This window comes from Ruditapes philippinarum, unplaced genomic scaffold (assembly GCF_026571515.1).
Source record: "Ruditapes philippinarum isolate M1 unplaced genomic scaffold, ASM2657151v2 ctg4108_1_1_1_1, whole genome shotgun sequence".
Lineage (NCBI taxonomy): Eukaryota > Metazoa > Mollusca > Bivalvia > Venerida > Veneridae > Ruditapes > Ruditapes philippinarum.
This window is the reverse complement of record NW_026857366.1, coordinates 153,609-175,528: the sequence shown is the minus strand read 5'-3', so window position 1 is coordinate 175,528 and position 21,920 is coordinate 153,609. Positions and strand designations below refer to the sequence as shown.

The 21,920-nt window shown below is 31.5% G+C and overlaps 1 protein-coding gene across 1 annotated transcript; it reads left to right on the top strand.

Moving 5' to 3' along the window:
- The first annotated feature begins 174 nt into the window (after nt 1-174).
- Nucleotides 175-1,136, top strand: LOC132749511 (uncharacterized). The gene is made up of 2 exons (XM_060739305.1): nt 175-340; nt 726-1,136. Exons 1-2 carry the CDS (start codon nt 216-218, stop codon nt 946-948), a joined length of 348 nt encoding a protein of 115 aa, XP_060595288.1. The 5' UTR covers nt 175-215; the 3' UTR covers nt 949-1,136.
- Nucleotides 1,137-21,920: the final 20,784 nt, after the last annotated feature.

Below are 21,920 nucleotides of genomic sequence, written 5' to 3'. Positions count from 1 at the left end.
TTTATACCTGAAGTGTAAAATTTCGTTTCTTTCAAAAACCTTTTGTTTCATTGAATGCTATGATACGAATATTTGTTGTGATTCTTCTTTTTAAATAATTTATGATAATGCAATAGTTTGATTTCAACATATGATGATATTATTTTTGATATCCAACATGTGTTACAGGCAAGTACCTGCTCGGTGGATTAGTCATCAGCAGCTTAGAGCTTATAATGACTGTGGTAATTCTTCATTTCAAACACTCGGAGGTCAAAGATGTAAACATGTCTAGAAGAATGCAAGCCTTTGCAAACGGACTTGCATCCATAACCTTCAATAGGAAAAGAGGATGTACAAGGTATGTATACGTTACCCCCTCCCCTATAGTTACGGCACTTTATATCTGTTCTAACATACATACACGATAGTTTTAACAACATAGTAACATTTATATAGTTAACATATCAGTTATCTTCTACATGTCCAAATAGTGTCCTCTTTATGTTTACTTTACCCCTATAGTTTCAGTAATTTCTATTTGTTCTTACATACCTGTACAGAATTGCTTTAACAACATTTATACAGGTAACATATCAGTTATCTTCTTCATGTCCAAACATTGTCTTCTTTCAAGACAAAAATTCTTGTGTTTTTGATTCTTATTTATTAATCTTCTTACAATATTCATATTTTATTATTTATATATACTCGTATACGTATAAAAATTGTACGTTTACATTCAGACAACCAAAGGTCCATACAACAGATTCGGACATCAAGCCGACACTTGTGTTAGAAGAATTTGGACAGGAGAAAGTCACTGATATTGATGAAGAGGAAATTGAAAAAGACTGTCACTATACATATGAAGACATTTCTACAATGATTGAAAAGTTGTCCTTGTTTATTTTCACCTTAATTACATTTGTGTTCACTCTTACAGTGTCAATGATGATCTTATATTGATTTCTTCTGACCCTGACCCTCAGGCCTGACTTGACTTGTTATATATGATAGATAACAATCTTGAAATGTATCTACATTAATTGTTATATTACTGAGAGGAATCTTCTGTTCTTTGTAAAATGTTGTTATCGTTATTGTGTTACATTTATTAGAATTTGATATTAAGTAAAAGAAACAATGACACTTGGTTTGATTGAGTCTGTTTGTGTCAAGTTATTATTGTCAGATTATTGTCAGATTATGAACACTACAACATGTATTTATAAACAGTGGATATTGAAACAGTCACGAGCAACATACACATGTGTCCTGCTAAATCGATACTACTTTAGCAAGTCGCAAAACAAAACACTGCTTTTATAGTCTAAGCAAAAGTACCGGTAAAAAAATTACCAAGTGACGTCGAGCGACAATGACGTCAAATAAACGTCAGATGTTAACGACAGTATGGGCAGGTATGTCAGCTAAAGACGTCGTCCGGCATTTCTATTGCCAAAAATAGACAATAATCGGCCGGCAGAACGGATTTCAGCAAACTGGGAGCTTCACTGATACGCAAAGATCTGGTATGTCACGACGTAACAGATCTCTGTCAAGCTGTCAGTTAGTCCGGCTTATGTTGAATGCTACCGGGACTAGGGTATATCACACTGTAACTTACTAAGGAACAGGCGCCAATTGGTTAGGACCCATCGTCACTGGAAACGCAGAATATGGAACGATGTCATTTTTAGGACAAATCTTGTTTTGATGTGTCCTTTGCTCACGACATATTTCATGTTTGTAGAAGAAGGATCGAAAGGATCACTCACGATAAAGTAGTACAACGAGACCAATATGGCGGTTACAGTCACATTGTCTGGGCTGGAACATAACATGATTTGCCTGGCCTGCAAGATCACCGCTTCTTTCTCCAATATATGTTATCCGGAATTCGGCAAATCTGGGGTTTTCCCAGCTAATCTGTAGGTACAAACAAACTTTTACCATTTTAGTTTTATGGTGCATTAGACAACATGTTGAGCTTTTTTTCGAAGCTGTACCTGTAAAAAAAGTTTTATGTACCTACGGATAAGCTAGGGGATAAAACTGAAATATTCTGTATTTCGGAGTAGGTCTGTTTGAAGTTTATGGGCTCACTTAGGTGTTGAGGTTTGAGAAAACCAAGTTTGATAAAGTCCGTGATTTTGAAAATGAATGAGTCAGGATTTCTCTGGGTGTTGGTCAGAAGCTCATTTTCAGTATGGGATGACGCTGTATGGCTCTGTTTGCTTTGTTAGGATGAAGTATTTGTAAGACATGGGAATTAACTGTTCATCCTATAAAATTTTACAGCTGTAGGTTGATTAATACTTAAGTTATTGAGCGAAACCTGGTTTCACCCAGTGACCCAAAAATCAATAAGGGTCTTTTACCCAATATGGACAATCATTCTATGAAGTTTGAATACTGTGGGTCAAATGGAACTTAAGTTTTGCTCCGGAAACTGTTTTCAGTTTTAATGTAATAGTGACCTTGATCTTTGACCTTGTGATCCCAAAATCAATAGGGGTCTTCTACCCAATATGGACAATCATCCTATGAAGTTTGAATATTGTGGGCCAAATGGAACTTAAGTTATGCTCCGGAGACCAAATTGCTAACGGACTGACGGACGGACAGACAGACGGACGCCAGGGGGTGTAACATAATATGCCTTTTCGGGCATATCAAAATCTAGAACACGGCAACTGCGGGATTTTCCACCTCACATGGTTGTTCAAACAAGCTGTTTCGCAATTCCTTCACGGTGCACTTGGCCTGTCGTTATCTAACGAAAGGAGATAAGAATCGTATGAAAACATCCGTCATATAGTGCGGAAATATACCGTTAGGTTCGGAATGCTAAGTAAAGTTATATTTGTTGACTTTTTTCCGATGTCTGGGTGATTCTGGTGCATAAATAAATGGCATACTTTCGATTTCGCCACAATGAGGTAGCAGACATTTAAGCTTACAAGATCTATTTTGGTCTTCTTGACATCAAAATAAGAACGGGACTCGATATGAAACGATAAAAATAGCTTTTTCTTTTTTCTAAAATTTTAAAAAACGAAATTAAAAAAATTTAAAACGGCTATATCGGGAAAAGTAATTACATGTTTTGATCTAATGGATTGTACCTTATTTACCTAAGCTAGGCACATATAATTTAAGACTTTTTAAACTTACTTAAACCCTTTTTATTATATGTTTGTTTTATAATTTGCTGCCATGTTTAATGAAAACCAAACTGTTGTGTTATTAACAGCATAAAGTCAACATCATTTACCAATCACCTTTTTACACACAAAGTATAAAATACAGTAATCTTTCGATCACTTCTTTTATACACACTTAATCATTTGTAAAAATACTTGAAAAAAAGAGTCTAAACTCTATTCTTGCATAAAAACTGTACATGCAGGTGAACATTAACGGAGGAGAACACATGCAGTGACAAATAAAAACAAACGATTTTGTGCCGTAATATGCGTTGCAATGACGGCTGCGGCAAATTCACGATCCTAGAACTTTTTCAAACTTTATTCTTATGTGCGAAAATGCCACATAAGCAATTCGTTTCGTTCCGAACGGTATCAAATTATATCAAGATTGGACAGATTTCAAACGTTAAACTACTACCGGTGTTTACTAATTCCTCATAAAGTTCATTGTTATTCATAATGAGATTAAGAAGAATTATAAGTCAAAGAAATGCAATACCCAATTTAGATTAAATGTTTTTCATTATGCCGTTTTTAAGTAATTTAACAGGTGTTCAATGATCACGGTATTTAATGCATAACAGATAATAATTGTTCTCATAATTGACAGGTGGTAAATTAATGCCTTATTTTATACTCTTAGAAAATATTGCCATGGGTCATATGTCATTGAAAATTATATAAATTTAAGAGAAGGTAACAGTTTCGGTAAATAAATGAGTGAATGGGAAAATATTGGTTTCATAACATTCGATCCTGTCTCAAAATCTCAATTTATTTATTTTCATCCATTGTTAACAAATTTAAGAGATTATTTGTATTTTTTTCAGCGTACACGCATTGCTTGACTCTTGGTTTTCATGGATTGACACGTGAGTGTCGTGTCATGTAAAATGTTCCATAATCATTGCCCCATGAATAGATCTGCAGATAAATTTAGAATGCTACTTAAGTTATAGATGGTAACATTTACAAAAATCGTTTATGATCAGAGTCATGAACATTTTAAATTTTTGCCAAGTTTGGTGACCTTCAGAATTTTTTTCTTTTTACTATTTTAGCAAAACACTATTAATTTTTTTTATCGATAGCTTGTTTAAATAAAATTAAATAAAAATTAAATCATAACTTTTTTTATTAACATTGTATATGAAATACTATGATACCTAACCTTACTTTAAAATTGATAGATTAAATAATTAATAAACAATTAAAAATATAATAAATAAAAAAAATCTTTCTGACACCATCGCACTATTTTCAATGACATTATTGTGACTCGTATTTTACATAAATCATCCATTTTGTTACGTCGTTATCATTTTCACATCCATGTTCAAAGTTCTTGTGCAGACCATTCTACTATGTTTTGCTGGTATGACGTTCTTATGTGTTCATCATTATACTAAAAACAAATGCTGTTCATCATGACAATTTGATAAAATTGTTCGGCCAGATTTATTTTTTAACTGGGATAAGCCAAATGTCAATTAAATAAGCTTAATTAATATTGTACCAACTTTATAAACAGTATTAAACTACACGAATAATGAAAATTAATTTTATATGTAAACAATTCCGACCTAATCAAATAAATGTGTTATTCTTTTAGACATCAAACCACATTGTCAGCTTTGCGGCACAATGCAAGTGGCTTAAAATGGCAATTGTTTATTGAGTCATTGTAACCGGTAGCGTATTATTATCTTACATGTATATCAATGTAAGAAATCTTAACGAAAAGATATGATCGTCTTTTAAAAAAAAATCTTTCATTTAATTTTTCTTCTGTGCAATCACGCAATGTGTCGAGGTTTGAATTTGTTTCGTAACAAAATTTTTAGGTAACAAAAATTATCACAAGCATAATGTTTCATAGTCCTGACCATTGGCATAATGTAAGAAATAAAGATAAATAAATATCTCAATTGATAAGACATATGAATAAACAATGAATTAGATTTGTGTAGAATGTTGGTACTAGGTACTAATATTTGGTATATACACTGATATAATCATAGCATCAGTCACGGCAGAATAAAATAGATAAATTGCTTGTTTAGCTCACTTATTTCGTTTGAAATTTGAATGAAAAATTCATCAATTAGTTTTTCTTTAACATGCATTTTATTAAATAAACTGTATAATAAAAATTGCTTTTTTAATTATCTTTTTTGTTTAATTTAAATAGAGTAATCTTGCTGAACTTGATGAAATTTATGGAATTTTATTTGGTATGATGAATGCCGTTGACTCTGGAATCAAACACAAATACATGTAACTTAATATCAATCTTCTATTCAGGGCCGATTTATTTCGATTGTAACAAAATAAAAACTAATTTTGCAATTAAACACTCCTGTATAATTCCGTTAAATAAATTACAATAATATTTTATGATACTATCAAATATTAAAATATTTGAATTATGTTTAAATAAGAGTAAATGAAACATCCTCAAAATATATTTAGTAATCATCAAACATACACTTTCAGCTAGTATAGTACCAATAAGCACTATTAAAATCGGACAGTTTGTTACTATCTGCTTGTTAAATAGAAAAATCAAAGTCCGATTATCATAATGGTGGTCATTGACGAAATGTAAAAAAGAGAATATTTTAATACCAACAAATCTTAATTTACAGTTAAAGTCAGTTTAAGTAAACTTTAGGTCATTTATTATCCGGCAGAATAAGTTGTGTAAGTTAATACTTAACCAATATTTAATCAGTCTCGCTAACTAACTGAGATTATAGCTTAAATTATATAATGATTTAAATATAGAAATCACGTTTTGAGCAATGTGAAACAATGTTCCCATTTTGTCTCATCTACGCAAGTATCGGATAATGGCCACTTAAAGAAATAATAATGTAAACTAAATCACACACGTAACCTTTTGAATGTACTACAAACCTTTACAAAACATTTCTAATGGACATTGATTTATTCCGACTTACATAAGATTTTGTCAGAAGCGCATAGTTTGGCGCTATGGTATATGTTGTACTTATATTAAATGTTGTTTCTGTTAGTCTCTGCGTGTGGACCAGTTATATCTTCACGAAGTAAAAATGTTCAAAATTATTGTATGTGTGCTTCTCACCGTCTTGTATCAAGGTAAGAATCTTTTATTTTATTCAATTAATTATCATTATGGACATTGTTAAATGGAAAATATCTAGAGGAATAATTATAAATTGTAAATGCAGATTAGAATAATTATGAGATAAAAATTAGATAGCTAGAGCTAATGATTTTTTTTTCAAAAGTATTATTAAAATATGAAGCGAATTTATGTTTTAAGGTAGTGAAATTCTGCTGGGTCACATTATGAAAATGATTTTTAGAGTTTATATCAACAGTTATACTGAGCGCACATACGAAATGATATGTCATTCATAACGAAAATCAAGAATAATATGTGTACATATATATGTATATATCATTTATTTAATCTATTTCAGAAACTGGTGCCTATTCTATCGATGACGAGAGTAAATTACAAACAGATTTATTAACTGGTTACAATATCAACGTTCGACCGGCTGATCAAGTTTTCGTACAATGTTCTCTTGCAATAAACAATTTGTTGTCACTGGTGAGAAATCTTATTATAACAATGTGTTGTCGCTGGTATGAAATCTTATTAAAACAATATATTGTCACTGTTATGAAATTTAAGTATAACAATTAATTTTCACTGTTATGAAATCTTATTAAAACAATCTATTGTCACTGTTATGAAATCTTATTAAAACAATATATTGTCAGTGGTATGAAATCTTATTAAAACAATATATTGTCACTGGTATTAAATCTTATTAAAACGATATATTGTCACTGTTATGAAATCTTATTAAAACAATATATTGTCAGTGGTATGAAATCTTATTAAAACAATATATTGTCACTGGTATTAAATCTTATTAAAACAATATATTGTCACTGTTATGAAATCTTATTAAAACGATATATTGTCACTGTTATGAAATCTTATTAAAACAATATATTGTCACTGGTATTAAATCTTATTAAAACGATATATTTTCACTGATATAAAAAAACCATATTGTACACGGTATAAAATCGTTATATAAAAGTCTATTCACTGTCACAGGTATAAAATGAATTTTACTTTGAAACATGTTGATGCAACATGCCGTCCGGTTAGCTCAATAGGTAGAGCGTTGGACTTTGCATCGGGCGACCCAGGTTCGATTCTCGGACGGCGCAGGTCACTCTCGTTGTGATTGATCATGAAATATTTTCTACGGTTATTTGCATTGTACCACTACTCTGGCATAAACAGAAGTTTCAGTTCCTTGCTTAAATGAAGGCAACTAGTACTGGGAAAATGCTGACACCTGCCCCGGAACGATCGGGGGTTGAAATGTGCTCTGGTGAATGCATTTAAGTGGTTCCCGTCGCAATACCAACACCCCCACCACCAAAAGTTGACCTTGTTAAAACCCTTTCAGTCTTTTTTGTTGAAGATCGGGGTATGATTTCATAAAATGTAATTTATCATTTCAGGAATTTTTGATCAACCTTAGCAGTTATGGATCTTTTTGGGAGTCGAAGTTTTTTTACATTAACTTGCAAAATTTCACTTACGTTCCTTAGAAACATTATGCTTTAGTGTAAAAATCTTTAAATTGGTTTTAAAAATATTTCGCAAAAAACTCAAACAAGGAAAAAATCAATATTAAAAAATTTCAATTTTTTTCTTTTTCAAATAAATTTTATTTTTTAAAAATTTGGGCGACATTTCTCAAAGAAAATTCTACAGGGATGGTGGTGATCTTTGGCCACGTGTCTTCGCCCCGCGACCCCCCGCAGCCAAAAGTCAAGAATAAACAAGATAAAATTGCGGGGCCGCGGAGCAAGAACACGCTAAATAGCAGAAGAGCGAGGCGAAGTTTACTAAATAAAACTTCGACTCGCGGGGGCGCGGATCAAGTTTTAAGAAAGAAAACTGGGTGCGGAGCGAAAGCACGCATATAAGCGGGGACGTGGGGCGATATTTAATAATAAATAAAACTCACAACCCCGCTAATTAGCGTGTTTCCGCCTCGCCAGGCGAAAAGTCGAGAATTAATAACTTAAATGCCAGGGGCGCAGAGCGAAAAACGCTAAATAGAGGCGAAGTTGGAACATATCTCAGAATGGAAACGTGTCTAACGTTTATTTCAAATCAGGTCAAATATGGAGACCTACACCTCCACCGCCTTTTGGCGAAGTTTGAGAAATAGAACGTAAACCCGCGGGTACGTGGAGCAAAATTTAAGAAATAAAATGGAGAGTGCGCAGAGCGAAATTTAATAAATAAAACTTAATTCCGCCATCCAGCTTTTGAGCGTGTTTTTGCCCCGCGACCCGCCAAGCGAAAAGTCTAGAATTAAGTTATTAAAATGGCGGGGGTGCGGAGCGAAGACACGCTAATTAGCGGGAGCGTGATTTAATAAATGAAATGTCGCCCCCGGAGGCAGAGCGCCATTTAAGATATAAAACGGCGGGGCGCGGAGTGAACATATACTAATAACCGGATGGGCGGGGCGAAGTTATATTTCATTAAATCTTTCCCCGCACCCCCGCTAATGAGCGTGTTTTCGCTTCTTGCTCCCTGCCGTTTTATATCTTAAATCTCGATCCGCGCCCCCACGTGGCAAATTATTATTAATTACAACTTTGCCCCGCATCCTCGCTTATTAGGCTAGCGCACCCCGCCATTTTAACTTGTTAATGCTCGTATTTTCGCTTAGCGAGGTCGCGGAGCGAAAACACGAATGGCACAAATCAGCCACCAAAATCACGACTTGTTGTACATTAGATTTAAGCCATGTGGCAATATACAATAATTTCCCTCGATGGTGTATATGAAAAAGTCATTATATTATAGATTTGGAATGATCATCGCCTTTCTTGGAACATATCTCAGAATGGAAACGTGTCTAACGTTTATTTCAAATCAGGTCAGATATGGAGACCTACACTTGCACTGAAAAACTCGTGAGTTACTTTATCTTATATATATCGAATTCATATTTGAACATGCATCCGATTTTTATGCATTGTATATATTTGTAAAGAAGTTTCTCATACAGTTTATAAAATTAACCAGTTAAATAATTAATAAAATTGACATTTCCATGAAGATCATGATTTTCAATATTTGTCAATCGTAATATCTCTACTAATGTTACTTTCTAAAATTATTGCATATTACTGTCCTAAGATGATAATTTGGTCTTAACGGTACATGGAAAGTCGAAAAACGGGTTATATATGGATTATTACCGATATCGTAAAAGTAAATACATATACTATATAGCATAATTCTTACAGTATCGTTTGTGTATTACCGTTATGGCTCTGTGTCGTATAGCTGTTGCACAGGCTAATGAGTCAACACACTATATTAAAAAAAGAATGACAATCAACATGTATATACATATAATTAAGGTTTTATTTCATAATGTGCACTATGGAACATGACATGATTTATGAATATTATATGCAGGAAACATGCGGACTGATCTTATGTCAAAAAATGATTAATATATGTAACTCTAAAACGTGTGTATTATATACATTTATAAAACTGTCCTTAGGGCAGGTTGATATTTATATATACTATCTCAAATGTCAGAGGAGGAGTTCGGCTTTGGTATCCATCTTCACTTGTGTGTTGTATTTTGTATATTAAAGTATGTAAACATCTGTCGAGTTCTTCCTCCGTTATACGACATCTGTCGGTAGTCGGAGTAATTTTGTAACTTTTTTAGTGTTTTTGTACTCTTAGGTTCGAACCCCCCAATTAGTGTCATTTTATAATCACAGTTTTTTCTTCTTACTCTGTTTTTATCATTATTCTTTATTTATTTTTCGTTTCCTTTTTGTTTTCTTCTTATAATTTATATATTTTATAGTATATATTTATTTTTTTATTTTTCATTTTATTTTCTTTTTGTATTTTTTATCACAGTGTAATAAAAATATTCGATATCATATTCATGTATGTATATGTATGTATATGTATGTATATAAAAAAAAACCGGTCAAACCTTGTTTTCTGAAACTTTGGCATTTCTGAGGTAAAAAACCATTGTGTCGTAATAGTAGTCGAACTTCTGCCTGTACGGGGTAAAAAAATAAATATGACCCGGTTTCTCTACGTTACTGCGCTAACAAGTCACATGATAGAATGTTTAGTTTTATTTCATTTTTATAAGGGTTGTGGCATTGATCCTGCCTAAACCTATTTTTCAGCCATTGTTATGGTTCTTTGTTATGTAAAAAAAGGCCTCAAGTTATCATCCTAGGACAGTACTACAGATTTTATTATAATTTTATAGGATTTTCACAATGTTAGGCATGTATATATTTGATAAACTGAATGCGTTCAAAAATGTACAATCTTAATTTTACTATTCTAAATCTTCCACTGTAACGTTGAAATTACAGTGTTACTGGAATAAGAAGTGATAGGCGATGGACGGGAAAACCAGAAAAAGGGTTTTCCCAATGGTGTAAGCCCCAGTGGTTTTCCGTATTTTTGGCTCGCAACCAGCTTACTTTGTGTCATCCTGGCTCAGTGGAACATCTCCAAATTTCCCTTCCCGATTACACAGACATGTGAAATCGTGGGTATGTTCATTATTCTTTTTCTTGTTCTAAACACTTCCAGTACTTAGATCTCTTTTGTTATAAATCTGAAAAAACCATTCGTTTATATTCGTTTTTGTAAATGCGTGTCTATTTTTATCTTCCACGCTACCAGGCCATGTATTTTATTGGAAAAGGTAAACCATTAAAAACCCTATTAAAAAGGTAATCTTTGAATTTTAACCATCATACCAGGATTCTTTTATTTCGTCCTAACACCCATTAAGAAAGATTTTCAGTTTTTTACAGTTTAGTGTGTTGCCCTTATCTCATAACCGTCCACTTACATTCATTTCCTAAGGGGAACGGGACATGGGAAAAAATTTTTGTGAACTTTAAATTTGACGTTTTAAATTGACCTAAAAGATAACATAGTTCAAATTAATAAAAAATATACTGTTAATTGTCATCATTACTTATTTTGTTTTCAGATATCAACATGGATGTTCTCGGCTAGTACAATCAAATTGAATAATGTTTATGACGTAATTGATATTGAACGTTTGGAGCAAAAATGGCGAATATGACGTTTGATACAAACATTACGCTTAGAATAGATATTGACCCTTATTTTAGTTTCACCCTTTGAGTATCTTGTGTTCGGTATAGAACTAAGACGAAAATACTCATTCTACTTGATAAAATATCGTGCTTCCAGTTTTCTTCATGCAGCTGCTTGGTTAGTAGTATTTGCTGTTCCGACGGATTCCGGCGAAGAAAGTTGTCTTTTTGCTTTTGAAGTTGTTGTTGTCATTGACAGTTATGATGACCTTGGTAGCGGAGAAGATACGACAACGTCATTACAGATACCTACTTTGAGTAGTCTGGTTTCTTTAAAATTTTTAAGCTGGACTAGGAAACATTTTTACTTATTTGTCAAATCTTTTCCAGTTACTTGTATGAAATAACAAACCCCTCGCGAATTCTATTATCATTGGTTGCTCTTTTATAATTCCATTTCTGACTAAAAGTGGCGTTTCACTAATTTAAGTCTTATTTTGGCTTTTTTTGACAATAATATTAAACTTTGTGAATATACTCGTATACAATTTTAACATATATTTTGGATCCAACCAATGGAAAATAATGAAAGTATCTTATGGTTGACAAAAAGTGCGTTAAAGAATCCTTACTCCTTAATTAAAGTAAGGTATATTTTTATAAGATAGTGTAAAAATTATTTTATGGAGAACGGACGTAGTGTATTGAAGTATAATTTTACCTAACGGATATCTAACAGAGAAAGCTGAAGATCTCCAAAAACAGCAATTGTATATAAGTATTAAAATTGACGGATGCCCTGCTTGATTAACATTGAGAAAACAAGCTCGTCACTATTGCTTATCACCGACACGAGTTTATTAAATTCAAAGACGATTCTGAGAGAAAATGGACCCGGAAACAATTAAGAAAACGATTCTTAACAAATGATCTAAAACTGTACACAGATATCTTTATTTTACCAAAATGCTATGTCTGATAAGGACATACTTGTCACAGACACTTTGATGGTAAATAAAAATCGCATGTATGTCATCATTCAACGTTTTTTTCCTGGACAATGTCCTTATCACTAACTTAAAGCATATGGTTTTCTAAATGCTACAGCCTTCGGCTGGTAACTCCCCAATACCAAGAGAGCATATATAAATTGGGATTTAAGGAAATTGCCTAAAATTAGGTAAACAGAGTTTTTTTTAACAAAAAGAGAGTATTCGTAACCTATATTGAGCACTGAATTTTGTTATTGCAAACTGTCAGAAATGTAATTTACAAGATGATTCGCATCAATTCCGTCTCAATCGTCATTTGTAATGATTTCTTGATAAGGTAAACACAGCATAGTGCATGTATTCTGTGAATGCTTAAGGTTTTTAATATATCTTCTGTAAACTTTCAGGTTTTAGTACGATATCTTCTTTAACTTTCAGGTTTGTATATGCTTGGTGGAACAATCATAAGCAGTCTAGAACTTATTATGACAGTGTATATTCTACATCTGAAACATTACAGAAAGGATAAGCATAAAATGTCAAGGAATATGAAAACATTTGCAAATTTTCTAGCTTTTCTTGTGTGCATGAAGAGAAATAAAATTAGTTGGTATGTTCAGAGTATGATTATCCTATTGCTAAGTAAATAAAAAAATATACCGATAACATTTGATTAATTGGAAAAGATTCCTCGTAGGAATCTATTTACTCTCAGGAAATAATTCCGACACGAGTAGCATATTAGTGAATTATAATTCTTTTTTGAAGGTAAATTGCACTCATAATTGTACATTTAAACATGGTAAACAATAGTATTATAAGTAATAAACGTATTCATCATATCTATTCTTATTAAATAGCATATGAAACAAATGTAACAAAGATAACTGAAGGCTAAAATAAGGCACGCAAATTATGTCTTGCAAATAAGATTATGTATCTGAAATGCATTGTCATAATAAAATTAATTAATTTCAGCAAAACGGAATCATTATCAAAATCGGCGAAAAAAACAGTCATTTAGTTGTTGTTGAAGAAGTAACTAAGGAGGACATAACGAGAAGACACCATCAGAAAGTAAAGATGAAGACAATATAGAACAATGTCCTTACACATACGAGGACTTAGCTGTAATGATGGATAGATTTTCAATAATTATATTTGGATTTCTTTCTTTTACGTTCACTTTTGTAATGCTTTTTATGATTTTATAAATTATATTTATTTTGTGTTTTTTTTTCGCAAAATGGTAAACAATGAAATAAAACATTAAAACTGTTCACTGCATTTCACTTAATTTTTATTTTTATATTGATCTGAACTAGCAGATAAAGACCAAACTTGTGATATTCTAGGCATTACAATACATTTTTCACATACTTTATTATGTTTTCATTTTTTAAATACAGATTCCAGCAATTTATTATTGGATTGATACATTTATCTGAACTAGCAGATAAAGACCAAACTTGTGATATTCTAGGCATTACAATACATGTCATCATTTTTTAAAATACAGATTCCAGCAATTTATAATTGGTGTTACGGCGATAATGCTACTAGTTATTGAACTATTCATAAACAACATCCATTTTTGTCCTTTTAGATTTAAATGTTAATATCTATATTTCAATGTTTCCTCGTCAAAATAAATGATACCGATATAAAGTAGATAAAGATTGTTTCTTAAAGCTTCTAAATATACAAAATACCTGAATTAAAAAACTAAAAAAATTGAAGAGTTTTAAATATACTTTAAAAGGATATGTATTATATATTAAGGAGACTACATAAAAAGAATATCCCAAAAATAATAAAATATCGTGGAATGGTTTCCATGGAATAAATTCATTTTAATTGTTCTTGACGTATACTTTTCTTAGGATTAAATAGCAGGTTGTAATATTTTAATGTTAAACATAAATATGCAGCCATGCCAATCAGCAAATTGATTTATAATTGAACATGATTTATGCTGCCATTCATGTAGTTAACAATGATAAATTTATGTTTCGTAGCATTTCGTTCACGATGAAAATGATAAACAGTCGCCCGATATCAATTTACTTGTTTTAAACCCAACGAGACATTTATACTATGAACCAATGAAAAATGATAAGTTTAATAAAAGATGAAAATCATGATGATTTTAAAACAAGCCACTTGAGAAATTGAACGTCACCTCTGAAATAATCTCGGTTTTTATTATGTGTATAAAAACGTGTTGAATGATTAATCATGCAACGGGAAAATGAATATTGTATGTGAAGTTGACATTCGGGCATTAAGCTTTAAAAACATACATTAAATATGCTAAAACATTTCAATATTGACGACATAATTTTTTACGTTTTTCTTTTTATATCAAAAATAATTTCATTGTGTTTTCAGGGTTTTTTTTCAGGTTAAGTATTGTAAACAGAATATATAGACAGGGGATATTTGTCATATATCTTACTACATGTTAACCAATGTTCATCATTTTTGCTTTGGATGATAGTATTGTTTAGAATTCAAGAGTAACATAAATTTATTGTATTTTGTGTATTTTGACGCGTTGTTCTTTTTGATAGTTTGTGATCATAAAAGATCCTTGTGCGCTTATATATTTACAAATATGGTTATGATTTAAATACTCTTATTTTAATGAAAATTTGTATTTATCATGGCGTGCTTCTTAAATTTTATTTAAAGTAATTGAAGCACTTATCATGTTGCCAACATATTTTATCAGGGTGTAATAAAGACACGCCTTATTGTTTTACTTTTTCTTCACGAGATTCACATGAAATGCGAACAAACTTATCGTCTACATGTCCGATGTAAAGATAGTTTTACAGATTATACGCCCCAAATTCTTTAAAAACCCAACTAAATAACGATAAGAAGATAGAATCATAATGTTATCATCTAATTAATATTTTGTATATATTATATTTATACAAGCAGGTTCGGGCTGGGGTTTAGGAATTTATCATTTCATTTACGTCCATAAGCAATTATATCAAAGTATTCTGAACAAAGCAACGTTAAAATGGTTTCTTCAGTCATTAGCATAGATTGAAAGAGACTATTTTTAAAACGATACCAACATTGAGTGTTAAGTAAAAGTGTTTTTATATAAAATATAAGGTATATCTAATGTTGAAAAATGATTTAGACCAATTTCCTAATAAAAAAACTGGTGTTCGTTGGTAAGAGATTTATTATGTAAACTTGGCCTTAATTATGTATGGTTTTATCAAAATGTCGAAAACGCAAATGTATTTCTTAGTTTAGTTAAACATAGAATTAAAGATCAATTTATTCAAAATTGGACTGGTAGACTAAATGATTCATTTAGAGCTTTATTTTACAGATGTATTGCGCAATGTCAACTACAGCAATATTTAAGATATATAGGTGTAAGAAAATTCTGTAACAGTATGACAAAACTGCGATGCTCCTCGCATAGATTATGTATTGAAAAAGGCAGATGGGCATGACCTGCCAGTGAACCTATAAATGAACGCAAATGCACATGCTGCAATGCGTTAGAAGATGAATTCCATTTTGTATTGCAATGTAGAATGTACTCTCAATTAAGAACACAATATATTCAAATTTGTTACTGGAGATCCCCAAATATGTATAAATTTATAGAATTAATGAATACTGACAATCAATTGTTAATTAGAAAACTGAGTATATATATTTCAAAAGCATTCGTGATGCGCTCAAATATTTTATATGGTGCTGAATAGTATGTTATTGATTTTCATATCTGTCTATACTTTTATTAAAGCTTGACTTATAGTACTACAGCTTATGTTTTCTCTTATGTCATTGTTCCAATTGACATGCTGGTCAATATATGTTAGTCATATGAATATGTGATATTTCTTCTATGTCAGTCATGTAAATGTGTGATACACCCTATATAATATAAACTTTTACAGCTCAAATATATGTATATCAAGATGTTTATTTTACAAGCGAAACTGCTGTTATCTAATTGTTCCTCCTCATATCTTGTCATTGATGGCAAGATCTGGGAAAGAGGAAATACATAAGTAAACTTACATCTTTAGATTTACCCGGGTGGCTAATCTTGTATACTCTTTTGACAAGATTATGCCTCTTAATTTTTCAATATATTCTTCATATAAAGTATTTCAGTAACGCCATATACATTTGTTTGGACAATGCACATAAATATAGCAGTTTAATCCATTTCATTAGGATATCACTGTTAATCATGTTAAGAAATATATTATATACCATCATATTGGTATAGCGGTGTCTATTTCTATACTGTATATTAAATGTTCCACAACTCGATATATAGGCCAGTCGATATGACCATATTGATTATCTTCCATGTAAAATCGCACAATACTTAATGTCAAAATTGTTTGGATAACACACATTTACATACACATTTGTTCCATTTTATTAGATAACTGCAGTTCTTTATGTTAAGAAATTATATTGTTACTATGTCAATAAATTGTTACAGGTATAGTGCGGCGGATGTTACATAACTCGATATACAGGTCGAGCGATAAGACCATAGCAATTATCTCCCTCCCGTGCACAATCAAAATTGTTAAGTAAATGCTTTAAATATTACTATTGTCAAAATGGTGTATGCAGTATGAAAAAATGTATGTAAAATTCACACTTTCGTTTAAACTCAATATTCAATTGAGAAAGGTTTTAACCCATTACTTCATGAGCATTTTGTGAAAAATGGCTGTTTTCATTGAAAAGTCACCCGTTACAAGTTTAAATTGCTATAATACTATAAAAACTGCTTCAACACTAATCAAACTTGGCACAAATGTTGACTTGACCATTGCCCTTGCAACAACATGCTCAGGCTTAAATTTTCATTTACCATGGCAACGAGGGGACATCTCAAAATTGCCAAAAATCACTATTTTGCGTTAATTTTTTCCACCAAAATTGATTTCAAAGTGCTGCAACTTCTCAATGGATTGAGATAGAGTGTCAAATGCTTTTTCAGCGTTGTTACACTTTACCCTATGATCAACCTGGGTCATTTATAGCCTCTCACAAGTCCATAATTTTCTTGGCGATGAGGGGGACTCCGCCCCCGATCAAATCCCCCAAACAGAAGGGGGCACATCCCCCTCATCGCCAAGAAAATTATGGAAAAAATTCATTTCAGTATTACTTTAATACTCTGGTGCATCAAGATAATTAATCGAGAATCTCTCATGAACAAACTCGATCAGAACAAGTCTGCATTTTTCATTTTTTTCTGAAAAGGAATCTTCCCTTTACAAGAGTTTTGTGACAATTGCAAAAATAAAAATATAAATTGAATTGACGTTTAATTAAAGACTAGGTATTAAAGATCAACACATCACTTTCTATATTACTAAAGATTATTTTAAAAGATCCTGTGATCAACTGTATGTTTTATTAGAAACATGCTAATTTATTTGTTATAATGCTGACGCTTAAATCTAAGTTGCACTGTAAATGTAAATGTTCAAGACTAGAAACGCCTCCAGATGAACAAAAAATATTTCGATAAAGTCAAACCTGGGAAAAATGTACTTACATATAATAAAAAGTATAAAGATTCAAAATTCTAGTAATAATTTACATGTTATGTGCGATTAATGAACGTTTTTTCTTCAGTATTTTTAACTACATTTCTACTGCGTTACTAACGCAGTAAGAGCTATTTTTGCACATTTTGACCTCTTAATGGTAATTAACGCGGATTGTAAGTGCCATTGATAATGTGAAACTTGCATTCTTTTGGTGACTTCACAATATTATACTGTTAAATACATTTTCAAATTTTCAGGAAAATTAGCATGAATCTGGAGGCGTGCTGCTTTAACGCCTATTTGCAACAGATACTCTTCAAACACTTCAATGAACATTCGAAAACTGTATTGATATATAACAGTACAGTTTTTTCATTGATTCATATAGTAAAAAAAACTCGACTGCTATTAAAATACACTTCTAACATCACCAGGGCTATGCACTTTCTTACCAAAGTCGGTTTAAAACCGTAGCTAAGAACCTTGTTCTACACAACATTTGTGTTTTGACAAATTGTCAGACCATCATTGTTTATAACAATAATACAATATAGAATAATTTGATTAACAGTTACAACTCATTTGGAAATGTTGGAATTTAAATAGTGTCCGCCTATTGTATCGTTAAAGGAAACAAACCTCAATGATCTGTATGGAAGTCCTGAAACAACATCCCCTTGACTCAGTGGCGTACCTACCGATACGCCAATACGCACGGGCTTATAAAAAGAAAAAGTTTCGAAAAAAAATATCAAAAATGAAATCATTAATTTGGGCGAAGATCGATCGGCATATTCGTAGCTGCTTATTGATTCTATAGGTATGCTTAGGATGTTACCTTATTCGAATATGCGTTACCTTTTTATGCACAATCAAAACTTCAATTATGAAGAAAGGGATTAAAAATATGATACAAACAATTTCTTTGGAATTTTCTCTTTTTTTTCAGCTTTAGTTAAGCGTTATATTGCTAATATACCACGTTAAAAATCCAAACAAGGATAAGAATTGTCCAATATATTACAATAATTTTTTTTCAGAAGAATCAAATCAGTGAAAAGTAAACATTTATTTCATTTTATACATCTAGATCTATATGCAAAATAAAGATCTTGTTTGCAACTTGGCGTTTGCAGCACAATGGAAGGGAGTGAGTTAGCTGTATGGAATGTCTTTTTTTATATATTACCTTGTAACTATAAATCAGTATATTATTTTTAAGTTCAGTAATATTCATTCAACTTATATTCATTTCAAATTATGTAGAATAGTTTTGACACTGTGAATCAGTCTTTGCAGTGAACTATTGCCAACATCCATCGTCATAAACCAAATTCAACTTTTGTTTATTTGACCGTAAAATAGAATTCAAGTATTTACAAAATATATATCACTACAGAAAATTGTTTCTACTGTATATATTTATATTCTTTATTATACGTAGTCTCATCTATACATATTTAAACATAGACAAATATACAACGAGAACAATGTATAACCATATAAGACAAATCATGTCTAAATTACTTCATTTATTTTTGCCGACTTAAGATAACAAATTGGCGAGTCTGTTTATACCAACGTGCTTTATGTGCGTGAGGCATTCAACTTCGTAATGAAATAACTTAAATATTTCGAATGGAAATTGAAAGACTAGAGTTGAGAACAAAAATGTTAAAGGCAATATTTATTGTCTACAACATTGACATAATACGCATCAAAAATATTTTAAGGAAGCTAAATGATCATGCGATACTACATTTTAGCTGTGAATACGATAACCTTTTCGTTACACTAAACATTAATTTTAAGCTGTTGTGTTTGTATTAAAGTCATACAGATCATTTTAAAGCATATTTTCCTTGATTATATCTCACGTTAAGTTATGGTGAAACAAAAGAAAAATAACAAAGAAAAAACTTAACTTGTTACAAAAGGAAATAAAACCCATCTTTTTACAAAAGAGACGCCTGGCTATGTTTCGTTTTTTCTAAAAGCAAATAACTTTTGAACTATTTAAAACAGTGTACACGTTAGACTTCGTGCTATTTCTCACATTCAATATATGTACTTGATGTTATGATAAAGGCAATAGTAGAGTACAATTAGATTAAAATATCCCCTAAATCTTTAGTTATAGCACATAGCTATCTTTGATCTCTGGCGATCCTTCGGTCAAAAACCAGCACACGGCGTACAATCATAATAAGCCGAGGTACGCACCTGGGCTTCTTATTTCTGTAAATATTTTGCTCCAGTTTCTGTAGATCTATACAGCAGTTCAAATCGTTCAGCACTGCTTGAAACAACAGTATACATGTACTTAGATCTACTCGCTATCCTATTAAAATATAAAAAAAACAAAATATATCATTTAAAGAACTACACACAAAATTTAAAATTCATTTATCGTTGTATCTAAATAACCACGACTTCTCAGAAAAATCTACATTCTCACATATCTATTCCTTGTAAAAATAATAGAGACACGTTATGATGCCATTGTGAACTACAACAACATGTCGACTTAGTTCTATACTGTACATATACCCTTTTAATAAAAATTAAATTTATGGATACTAATAAAGTATATGTTATATCTACTTGATTAAAGTTTATACCGTATTTTTCTTCAATTTTAGTGTAGAGATAATCTAACTTCAGCTTCAATCGCAACTACTCGGCACTTTCCGTCAGTATTCGGATAAAGACCTCGAACACAATAGTATGAATACACAGAACGGATGTGGTCTTTCGGTCTAACCTACGCTAAGAAACTAAATATGTAAACAAATAGTAATTAAATACTGGGAGTTGTTGACAAGTTTATTTCCAATATATGTAGTAAAAGTCAACCTAAAATAAGTGAATTCATAGGTACAAAAGCAAACAATACATTATTTTTATATTTATCACTATGGTTGCAGAAACAGAAAGTACAAAAAAACCAACCTGTTGACATTTAGTCGGATGTGTTTAAAATTGAACATCAGTGGGAATATTTAAATTACAAATTGTTGTCAGACATATTCAAGCATAAGAGTACCGGGACAGACATTAGATGTCAAATATATACATTCGTTTTACTGTTTACATCTGAAACCACGTGGTAGAACTACTCTTAATCCGTATTGTTTCCGAGGTTATTATAGATAATAGTCGAGACAGTTCCGAATGTTTCAGCTTGCGTTTCGCCGACGCTTACTTGTTGTTTTTTTACTTGAATTGGTGCACTCGTGCGAATGCTCATTATGACGTCACAGATTGTCACAATTCTATTTTTAGACACGTTCTGAATTAGAACATTCGATGAACGCAACTGTTCATATTATGTTCAACATTATTAAAGCACCATCACTTATTGAATTGTGTAAATCTAACATCAGTTACAATACATTGACCAAAAAATCATACCCAAGTACTAAAAAACTCAAATACTTTCATGTTGTCTAGTCAGAAGGACTGCCATTGAACACTGACGCTCAAGTAATAAGTGTTCAACTCGTACATAGAACGCCTTCGTTGAACACAGGTATTCAAAATATAACGCGAAATGTTCCAAAATTGAACAAGTGTGAACGTGATCGGTGTTCTCCTTATATACAGTGTGGGAAGGGCGGTCTATGTAAAGAACAATCAAACTGTTTCCCTCAAGCTGTATCTAAGGGATTTCCTTCAATACCGTATTTCAGTGCATTTATGCTAAACAGCTATACTAAAAATCTTATTACGGGCCTCATACTCAAATAACAACGCAGATTTCCTTGTATAAATACAATTGTTTCTCTCAGCGAGTCATATTCAGATACATTTTCTGATTTTATTTTTCAACTGTCCTCATCAAAATGGGTTTCTCATTGTTATTTTCATTTGCTATTGTCGTTGGAATATATAGTAATAATTTTTCTGAGGCTAGAGAGCCTGTTTGTTCTAAATTTGCATATGAAGAACAGCTTTTAGAGAAAATGATAAGAACTGAAATTAAGGTAGAAACA